The sequence below is a fragment of the Lycium ferocissimum genome, chromosome 2 (genome assembly GCF_029784015.1).
Source record: "Lycium ferocissimum isolate CSIRO_LF1 chromosome 2, AGI_CSIRO_Lferr_CH_V1, whole genome shotgun sequence".
Taxonomy (NCBI): Eukaryota; Viridiplantae; Streptophyta; class Magnoliopsida; order Solanales; family Solanaceae; genus Lycium; species Lycium ferocissimum.
Genome location: NC_081343.1, coordinates 39,403,716 through 39,415,535, shown reverse-complemented (window position 1 = coordinate 39,415,535; position 11,820 = coordinate 39,403,716). Strand labels below are relative to the sequence as shown.

Sequence of the window (11,820 nt, the reverse complement as noted above, 5' to 3'; positions counted from 1 at the left end):
CATTTTGCAATATCTAATTCATGCCGTTTATTAGAATAAGTTGATCTTTCTTTCAATTCTAAAACTTTATAATGTTAGTTTATTAGTGTAATATCCATATCAGGATTTTAGAAGCGGAGCCAAAAACTAAAACTTATAGATTCAAGATTTTAGTTTTTTTTGAGTTACCATCTCTAAATTATAGTAAATAATTTATATATGTTAAAACAAATAAAGATTTTGAATCAAAACTAGTGGATTCTTCAGACTTGCTTCCTGAGCTTTAGCTCGTACTCCCTCCGTCCCAATTTATATGATATAGTTTGACTTCCGAAATTTAAGAAATAAAAAAAGACTTTTGAATACAAGCCAAAGATATTTGTGTGGTTATAAATCATCTCGTTAAGCGTAAAAAGTAAAATTTAAAGTTAAGTTGTTGTCAAATAATAAAAAAAAATCATTTTTTTAACGAACCAAAAAAGAAAGTGAATCAGATAAATTGAGACTGAGAAAATAGTATTTATTATTGTTGTTTCTCTTCCTCTTTTTTAATGGTCACAATACTGTTATGCATGAGTACTTATTGTAGCTTATAGATTTAGGCCAAACCCATCGACAACACCTGTGGTTGACTACTTCTTTCACTTGAGCACCTAAAGTGACTCCTGTTCCATTTAAACACTTTAGATGGGTCATTCCTATTCCACTTAGACATTTTTTCCACCATTATCGGAGCAAAACTAACACCAAATGGGCTTCACCATTGCACATCCAACTGGTACCAAAAGCCCCAATTTTTAATAGTCAAAACTCCACGAATTTATAAATTAGTGAATTTACAATTAAAATGAGTTGGCACAATTTAATTGAGCTTGGCTCAATTTAAATGAGTCATTACAATTTAATTGGCCACTTAATCCACGTAGAGATGATCGGTGTTGATTTTGTTCCGTGAATCTGCAAAAAGTATCTAAATCAAATGAATTTACCCACCTGTGCCTAAATGGTAACGCGCTACTTTTTGTTGTTCAAGTGAAAGTAGACTACCACAACGTGCTGTCATAAGGCTTAACCATAGATTTATGTACGCTAGCGTGTGTCGACCATAATACGTACTCGATTACATTTGTCGTAACAACAGACAGTAAATCAAGTTGATCAATTACGTATCATTATAATTGTACTCCTCTAATACCTTAATCAAACCTCTTGTGGGATAAACTTGTGATACTACCTCTCCATTGGCTGACATAAAAACTTAAAACAAGCAAACACCAAATTCAAACCTGCAACCTCTATCTAGAACTGCCATTCTTGATAATATTAACATTAGGATCTTTTACAAAAACTGCTGTGTACATCTCAAAATGAACAGTTAAATTCTACATATGCGCGCACAAAGAATTTGGCCTAACTGTTGATGGAGTAGTGATTGAAAACTATGTGAGACCAGAATTCAAACCTCACAAGCAATAACAGAAAAACACTAGTGCTTTCATCTACCTAGCTAATAGTCGAGATACGCGTAAACTAGCGAAATCTTTAAATGCAATAGTGAAACTAGCGAAATCTTTTAAATGCAATATTAGCCCGGTCACATACTCATTTTATTGCACTCAACTTCGCCGTGAACTTCTTTCTCCTACCACTACGGCCAGGTCCATTACTCCTTTTAGAACCACTATTATCATCCACTAATTTCTTCGAAAAATTACCACCACTTTTTTCAAATACAATAACTTTCTCACCACCACTATTGTTTAATGCAGAGCTTGCCTTCACAGCTAATGCAGCCATTTCCTCAGCCTTCAGCTTATGTTTCAGTCGGTTCAAAGGTAAAGCAAAATATAGCTGACCAAGTTGAAGCTCCTCATTTTCACTTACGGCAGAAATCACGTCTCCAAAATCCATTTCATCAGAGTTACAAATAAATATTGTAGGGTCATTTTGTAATAAGTAAGAAGCCTTCACTGGATAAGAAAACTCTTGTAATCTACCATCGTGAAGTATTAATTTGGCAGTAGAAACTGATGTGGATTGGTATGAACTGCATACAGTACCCATTATTATGCATATATGAATGGAAAAGGAAAGAGAGTTAATTGTTGTTTGAAAAGATTGAATGGCGAGAGAGAAAGGGTGGGAGGTATATAAAGGCCGGCTTAATTTGTCATGTAGTACGTACTGTGAGAAATGTTTTAAATTAATAAAACTTTTAAATGGAAGTGCTGGACCTTTTTTATACTGATAAATTACTTAAAGTCAAACTTATCATAATTCTCCTTTGGATTGAAAAATTGGAAAGGGGAGTAAATTACAAATTTATATATGTAGCACGCACTAACAATAAAGAAAATATTAACAAATCATGTCATTGAAAACTCAATTGCGGGTCCCCTCTTAATTATTAGTATTACCATAGATGTAATCTACAGAAAACAAGTTGCATGCTAGGATTGGTATATTTATAATAATAGTGTAAAAATTATTCAACTTGTTTATGTATATAAAATTTGGGTTTTTTTTCTTTTTAAATTTACCCCTCCGTTATATGTAACAGTATAGCATATTAACTTAACTTTATGTTATAGTTAAGTCATTCACTAGGAAACAACCTCTTAAAAGGCAGAGGCAAAGTCTGCGTACACTCTATCCTCTCCAGACCTCACGTGAGATTATACTGGGTATTTTGTTGTTAAGTCATTCACTAATGCTCTTGATTCCAACTGAGCTCTAGTGCATGCCGGGTGAAATTCTCATGTCAAAATATTTTTAGGAAAAATATCAAATTTATCATTCTACTTTTGACCAGTCTTAAAATTAGCTTTATGTTATCCTTTATAGTAGAGTTTCATCAGGATAAAGAAAAATACGAGATAATTTACTAACAATAATCACGTACCTCTAAAGTATACCAAAATATTGGATAGTAAAGGAACATGACCCTTTTCCACCATAACTAAAATTTAATGCTCCTAGTATTCTAGTCGTACATGTTTTTATAATGCCAATATAACTACAGTCACTAAAATTTAACGAAAATGGACTTTTTGTTGTTTTGCCGTGCCAACAGTGAGGAGAGCAATGCATTGCCAACCTGTAAAATGGTGGTGACAGGTGGTACAAAGATAGTTTTCACTCTGCCCCAAGTTTCTCAAACGTAAGTACAAAATCAGGGATTCAACTTGTAAAGACTCACCTGCCTGCCTACCTGGTTATTGACTTATTCTCTACCTTTTTCTTCTAATTTTTTTTTTTTCACTGGGGGTAGATTGAGCCCACAAATGTGGAAAATGGTTACCGGTAAAAATAAAAAATAAAATGAAATTTACATAAATAACTACATTTTATTAATATTTAATTAGATATAATTATAAAATGTAAAATTATCAAATATAGTTACTTTTTGTTAAAAATACGTCTATTTCTGTTTTTTTTTTTTTTTTAAATATAGAGAAATACAGTGAACAGTAAATACGCTCCAGTGAAATCAGGAGCTATTTATGGAACAGATTTTTTGAAATACACGGAAAATACAAAATCAAATTGAGTAAAAATAGGTTATATTTTTTAACAGATTCTTCTTTTTCTTTTTAAATGGTAAGTTAAATTAAATCAATCATATTTCACGCATTTCATAACAGCTCACGAATCTCTCTCAACTTTTATCACAATCAAAACTTTTTTAATTCAAAAACCACTAAAGATCTGAAACTTCCAAGTATAGAAAAATATATGCTGGAATACAATGAATTATGATTGATTGTTTAAGAAAAATAAAGTTGTAGTATGCGTATATACAATGGAATACAATGAAATATATCAGAAACTATTTCATAAATTAGAAATACAGCGAAATACAAAAATCGTGAAAACAAAGTAGTGTAAAAATAGGCTCTACACCAAAAAAAAGATGAATACATTTAAATACAACGAAATAATATACTGAAAAATTAGATATACTGTTTGTTGATGCACTGAAATATACTGAAACATTTTCTCAAACACTTGGTGGCATGAAGCTCCACAACTCTCATCAATTGTATTTCTACAAAAACAACCTATTGTCTTGCTCCTAGATGATAATTACTCTTAGATGATGTTACAATATCATATTACTATAATCAATACTATTATTCATCACTCATGAGATAAACAACACCACATGATTAGCAAACATAAGAAGGTTTTTCCTCTTATTTCGGCCTATCCTTGGAGATTTAGCAAATGAATTGTTATGGCTGAGCTTCGGCCATTGGCTAGAGATCCTCCACTGCTTTTCTTGTTGCCACTGGTGTATTTTTGCTTGGAGTATCAATATCCGTCATTAAAATAGAGAGTTAGAGCTTGCTGAAGATACTCTAACAATGGCTGAAAATATTTTTTTTAAAAAAATGAATGAAAAGTGAAGGTAAAGACGATGAAATTTATGAACAATTGAAGAGAAATACAACAAATAACATAGCAAAAATTAGTTACCTGTGGAGATTGGGTAACTGATAAGGAAGAAGAAGAAATCGTGCTAATTATGGTGAAGAATAATGGGAGTAAAATACGGGTATGAATTGAAGATGTGAGAGAAAAATATTTGAAAAAAAAAAAGAAGAGATTGTGGGTAAGTGGGAGAGAGGTACCTTATTAGGGAAATACACTACAGTTACAAAAATAAGTTATAGATGGTAATTTGATAAATAATTAAGTTACTAAAAATAATTTTAAAAAAAAAATGTAACTATTACTAATAAATAAGTCTTAGAGATAGTTATGGGCTGTAAATTTTTCGAAAAAAAAAACCCTGTGATATTAGTTCGAACCTTAACTGGTAAGCAAAAATTCTAACTATACTCCAAAGTATATTCTTTCTATTTTATTTCATATATCTACGTTTGATTAAGAATATGAAGTTTTAAAAAGTAAATGAGATTTTTGGTGTTTTTCTATTTTAATGTGTATGATGCACCAAAATATTTTTTAAATCTTATGATTATAAACTTGTCATATAAGATATATATTGGAACTAAAAGAATACTTATATAGAAAGTGACATTCTTTTTCAATTGCTTAAAAAAAGAATAAGAAACATAATTTAAAACAGTAAAAGTACCAACTGATACTCATATTAGGCGTTGGTGGTGTTGTATTTTTACTTTTAAGTACAAAAGTTTAAACAATCAGTAATATTAACTTGAGATAGAAAAATAGTTATTATTTATACACCATATATGAAGAGTATAGCTAATATAAGAAAGACTGTTGCATTATAAGTTGGTAGTATGTGCTCAAGTTTCATGACAATTTTGGTATGCCGGAAACATTTTTTCAAAAATATTTTGAACTTCTCCATTTTTGCTTTGCAAACATGCTTTTTTAAAATGAAAAAGAATAATTTTTTAACTAATTTCATAAATGGCCTACGTTGATTCTAACAAGTTATGATAAAATGTAATACATTTATTAATTTAATTAATAACGTTAACACCTTAACTTGTCCTGATCGATTGGAGGGTGGGTCTTCAAAACCTAACCACCACCAAATCTTGACTAGCTAATGTATCTGGGCTTTACAAGGGAGCGTTATCTAATCTAATCTAGAAGAGGGTCTATTGGCTGACCACAAACAAACAAGCAACCTGTGCCCCTGATAGTTATGCAAGATTCTAAACCGTGCATGGTGATATAGTCTTTCCCTTTCTTCTTGTTCTAGATGACACTACATACATATGCAATAATTTCTCTGTTTGAAATTAAGGAAAAGGAAAGAATAAGACGGTCCAGTTTTTTGTAAAAAAGAAATGGAAGAAATTTGGTGGCTATAAAATAGCCAACTTAACTTCACTATTATACGACGACGGATTTTAAATAGTGTATAAGTTTTGAAATCTAAAAAAGTGGGTTGAATTGTGAAGATACTCAAAATTTGTTTGTATTGGGCTTCCAATTGTATTATTAAATATTATAGGGATTACTACATAGCATAACTAATATTCTACATATTTATATTTAGTAAGTTTAAAATAATTACATCCTATATAAATAATAATATGTTAAATAAATAGCAATATATATATATACAAAATAAAATACCCTATCAATCACATTATTCACTTCCAATCAAATCCTCTCATCTCTCTCTCTTGTTCTCCCCATACTCCGTCATACTCTACCACCAAAATCACGGAGCCATGGCTCGAACCTCTCCGACTTCTCTCCGATTCTTCTCTTTTTCCTTTTCCGGCTTCTTCGCCTTGATCGAAAATGCATTATTTTCTTGAATTTTTCGAGATCGATCATTTTTCGGATGCAAGGTGTGAATGGTTGTACCACTTTTTTTTCAGTATATGTATATTTTCAAAAGTTTTTTTTCCCGAAGTATGTACGGATTATTTTTCACGTTTTTTGAAGAAATATGTTGTATACAAATGAATAGAGTGAATTTACACCTATATACAAATGAATACAATCAATTTTATTTTTTTTGTAAATAAGTGTATTCGTTATTTTTTTGTTAATTTTTTAGATTCATTTATTGTTTTGTAAGAGTGTTTTTTGTTAATTTTTAGTGTATCAAAATTTTTTTATCTGTTTGTATTCATGAATACAGCTTCCAATTGTATTATTAAATATTGATTATATATAATTTTTAAACCCCCAAAGTGTAGTCATTTATGTAAAATTCCCAATTATAGGGATTTAATATGAATGGTAAGTGGTTTTATATCCAAGACTTTCCAAGTCATTTTTATGGTATATTAAAATGGTTTTCCAACTATTGTTATTTCGTAGGATACATGTATAAACTTAAGTGCTGTTATTGTAACAATAAAAAAAAGATGACTTTACTAGATAATTTCATTAAATTGAGTGATCATTTCAGGAATTAACGCTAATTAAAACTTTAGCTCTATCCCTAATTATTTGCATAATTTTCTATCTAGCTTTTAAAATAATATTTATGTACTTAATTATGCCAATAATAGATGAAAGGAAAATAGGTTATCCACGTTTAACTTATTCGAGGATCAGAGGCAAATGAAAGCTAAGCATTCAGAATCACGAATATGTATACACAAGCTGACATCACTTGCAAAAATTAGATACATGAATTTAGGAAAGAAAATAAAGCATCAAAACCACCTAAGAAAATAGAGGTCACTCATGTTGAGACCGTCGTCGTATTCCCAACAACCCAACATCAACTTACGTCTTATGATCTGAAATCTCCTTTGTTTTCTCTGTCTACTGGACTCCACCTAGACTTTTGTCACAAATGTAATTGTGACAATTATATTTATTTCAGTTTTAGTCCTTTTTTCATTTAGAGTTTTTCAATTATTGTCAATGAGGTCCTGTGTTTATCTTTTATATATATAGTTGAATAGGACATGTTACGAGTGACTTATTATACCGTTAATGCGCACAACATGGGGATTATGAAATATATCTCCATTCTTCCTTCTTCTTTCTTATCTTAATTTCTTCCCAAGTAACAAGAGCAATCCTCTTTTATAGACTTCAACTCAATCGGGAAAAAAAGGAGCGATTCAAACTCGTACGAGTCCATTGAAACTAATCAAAATCAATTTCGATCAATGAAGCTTCAAATTGATTTTGACGAGCAAAACACACGGTCCAAACTAACACCCGAAGGAACACCTTTCGATGGCTGCTACGTATGAATACGATGAGCTTTCAAACCCTCCGCCTAATCCACCCTGAACTCTTTACTCCAACTTTCTATAATGAGGTTTACATTTCCACCTTGTTCTCGAGCCCACCCCTTTTCGAAATCATGCTATCATCTCTATTTTACCAACCCCCATTGTTCATACCCCAAACTCGCACCTCAAAACAATTTTCCCCGAGTTTCGGTGGCAATAATCCCGAAGTTGGCTTAGAAAATGTGAAAAGTTTTTTGAGTTGTATAATATATCGATCGGGAGAAACTAAGTTATGCTTCGAGTGGATGTGTGGTTTGATAGTTATATAAATCATGGAGGAGTAATGACTTAGGCAGAGGTTTTGTTGAAGTAGGAGGTTTGAAATGTGTTTATAGATGACCAATAAACAAATATTTCAATTTCAATTTTTGACCATCATCAATCCATGTTAAATGAGAGCATTATGTTGCTAGTTTTATTGGAAGACTTAAGCCATTAGTGAAATTAGCCAACCCAAAGAATAATGCACATGAACAACGGATACATCTAAACTCTTTTGTTCTGAAAACTACACCACCCTCCACACTTCCAAAGGTCCCTGGTTGATTGTCCCATATGTTTTATTGATTGGAAACAAACAACTTACCACCTTGTACTGGGAAGCATCGAAGGATACCAAACAACTTACACCTAATGCAAGCTTTTGGTTCAAGATGAACTGATAAAGTGTCTGTTATATATGCTGATATGAATGTATTGTTGTTAGTCACTCTAATAGTCCAAAAAATCATAGGTTAGCTGAAAATCATGACAAAGCTATCTTCTACCCATTCTTTGTCTTTGGAAACAGCTGAAATTACCGAAACCCACAAGTAATAAGGTCAAGAATGGCTTGTCGCTGTCAGTTCCCTCATACAAAAAATGCCACTTTGATTTTAAGTAGATTAAAATAGGGTGTGATTAGGTCCTTGGCATGGATTGGATTGATATGGTTGCATATAATGCACAATGGTAACAGTTTCTTGTCTAAGGAAGAATGATAACTCTTTAGGAATAGTTAACTAACTCATGAAGCAGAGAAGAATGTTGCTAGAGAACTAGCTATGGTTACTACTAATTAATGCGAGAACAACAATAATAGTGGACTTGTCAATATCTACACCCTGAAATTATCAAACTAAAGCAATGAGTTTGTTTTCAAGAACCAAATGAACTACCTCCCGGAAATCATGCAATTAATCTAGTTCAGGAGTTCTTTCAACCTCGGACCATATAGGTATTCTTTTGATCAAAAGAATGCTAGAAGCTATTATAAGTATACTGTGAAACGTGGTTCCAAGTCAATCTCTTTTTTGACTATTAGTGAAGAAAAGGATTCTACTTGGAGATATCAAATTGAATAGTATGACAAGGTACCCAGTTCCCATGGTTGATATCTACTAGATGAGTGTTAGTCCATCACCACGCAGTGTATCACGGTGAAATAAGGTTCAAAAGCTTTAATGACTCATCATGGCCTATGGCTTCGGTCATGTTTATAAATGGACGAATTCCACTTTAAATGATGTGTTCAAAGATCAATGAGTATATACTAGTATTCTTTGATGATATCATATAGCAAAGATAAATGAACATTTTGCATTTAGAGAGATTGCATGATACAACAGATTGGTGGAATATTATAATATGGTCTCTCTGGATTGGCAACTACAAGAACTTAATCACTTCAAATTACGAAATTTGTTAGAGAATATGCTCAAATCAAGATGACTAATCTACTTAAGAAAGGAGATGTGATTTGACAAGAAGGCTTGTCTCAAGTGCACTCCTTACCTAACAAGATTTTTGTCTTTAAATCATAGAGACGTGATAAAAGACCATTGCATTCATGAGTCAATCATTAAGAAGACATCGTGGGTTGTCTAGAGAAGGAATTGATAAATCGATAAGTGGAGACAATCTCCATCCAAAGATATCATAAAGGTAGAAGTTTTTACAAGAAGCACAACATCTTTGCAACATAAAGGTTTAACCAAACTTATGGGTTTGAGTTTTGAAATCGATATAAGAAAAAGGTGTGGAAAATGACACTTTATCAAGGAAAAGTCCCCGACAAAATCCAAAATGTGGAGGAAATTATTGCAATGAAGGTGATCGAAATTTTATAGCTATTACTATGAGTACTCACCGATGAGAGGATGTCTTGGCAACAAGAGTGTTAAGGTTTAAGTGAAAGCTTGAGTTGGCAACCATGGTTCATATTGCCTCACAACTGCACATATCAAAGGATTGGCTACTTGTCCAAGAAGCATATATGTCAAAGGTGAACAAGTTGCATATCCGGAGGACTAGCTGTGGAAAAGCACGGAACACATATCAATGGACTTCGAAAGGAAAGGACTATCTGTGGTGGTGGATAGGTATAGTAAGTATGCCAATTCAATATCCTTTATTCAATCAGAACAAGATTATTACAGCAGAGCATGTCAGATAAGATTTTCTAAGTAATTTTGGAAGGAACTCTTCAAAATTTCCTAAATACATCACCCACAAGGCGCTGACAGATAATCTGAGGCTAAGCCAAAGGAATGGAATAAATGGTTGTCTTTGGGCCGAGTTTTGGTATAACAATAACCATCACTCTTCACTCAACATGACACCATTCAAAATGGATATGATCCATCTCATTGCCAATGGAAGCTATTGATCAAGCTCCATGTTGTTGTTGAAGGATAATTTGACTCAGCTCAAAAAACGGGATGAAGGTCAACGAAGGACAAAGGGAATTTAATGAAAGGAGATTGGGTATTCTTGAAGTTATGCCATATAGACAAACCTGTCAGCCAGAAAAAAAAGTCTCGTTAGCATCCAAATTTTTATGGACCTTACAACAAGAAAATTGGACTGAAGTCGCAGGTCCAAGTGTTTCATATTTCTCGATTGAAGAAGAAAGAACTCATATGTCCCATCCATAGATCCTCCCGTCTGCAACTAGAACCAAATGATTGTAAAGAATGGTATAAATATTCAGATATAAGATTATCTTCATTTGTGTTTCTTGAAGATGGAGAAGTTTAATTTTAAGGAGGATGGAATGTCACAAATGTAATTGTGACTGTTAAGATCATGTTCATTTAGAGTTGTATTTTCAATTATTGTCAATGAGGTCCTAGAAATCTTTTATGTTTTGCAATTAAGTCCCTCATTCGTTAGGAATAGACTGTCTATCAGTTATATTTTTTGTTTTGTTATGAAATAGAAAATATCTCCATTCTTCCTTCTTCTTTCTTATCTTAATTTCTTCCCAAGTAACAAGAGCAATCCTCTGTTACAACTTTCTCTTCTTTACAATATATTTATGTTTCCAATTAACCAATTGGTATTATATATATAGTTGAATCCATCTTACGAGTGACTTTTCGAAACACATTATATTATATTTCTCGTGTTTATAAACCAACACGGAAAAAAAAGGTTGTATGACAAAGAATTTCAATGAGTTTAATGATACAAAACACACCCAAACTATGGTATTTTCGTGAGTTTTTACCCTGAACTATCAGGTGTATGAACTTTCTACATGAACTATCATCAACTATATATCAAAACACACCTTAATTAGTTGTCTACCTGAATAGTTGAGGTAGAAAAAAGGAACAACAAATAGTTTGAAGTGTGTTTTGACCATTATTTCAATTTCAATTTTTGCTCTTGCAACGTTTTCTTGGAGACGCAACACTCCAAAGAATAATCACATAACAACGGATACATCTAAACTCTTCTGAAAATTGTAGGTTGATTGTATATGTTTTATTGATTGGAACAGACATTACTTGTCCTGGGAAGCATCGAAGGATTGGCACGCCTCTTGGTTCATGAACCGATAAATGTCTTTATATATGCTGATAGAATGTATGTTAGAAGTCCAAAACAAAGCTGAAAATCAATTGCTTCTTATGTTTGTCTTTGAGTAGAACACAAGTAATAAGATGCTTACTTAACCTTTGTAACCTTTAATTAAAATATTAATGTGTTTAGTAAAAATAATATAAGACAATGGTAACAGTTAACTAACTAGGACTATAGAACTCTGGTATCATGTGAAACAATTTGAATATCTATCTAAAAATTCACTTTGGAAAGCAATAATCGAGGAGTTCGCGCTTAGAGACTTCAACCTGTG

At 32.2% G+C, this 11,820-nt stretch overlaps 1 protein-coding gene across 1 annotated transcript; it reads right to left on the bottom strand.

The window, feature by feature from the left end:
- Positions 1–1,581: 1,581 nt before the first annotated feature.
- Positions 1,582–2,137, bottom strand: LOC132047577 (uncharacterized). Its single transcript, XM_059438605.1, has one exon. It carries the CDS (start codon positions 2,041–2,043, stop codon positions 1,582–1,584), a length of 462 nt encoding a protein of 153 aa, XP_059294588.1. The 5' UTR covers positions 2,044–2,137.
- Positions 2,138–11,820: the final 9,683 nt, after the last annotated feature.

Bases quoted from the DNA above. Each gene is read 5' to 3' on its own strand.
- LOC132047577 (XM_059438605.1), bottom strand. From the start codon at position 2,043: ATGGGTACTGTATGCAGTTCATACCAATCCACATCAGTTTCTACTGCC.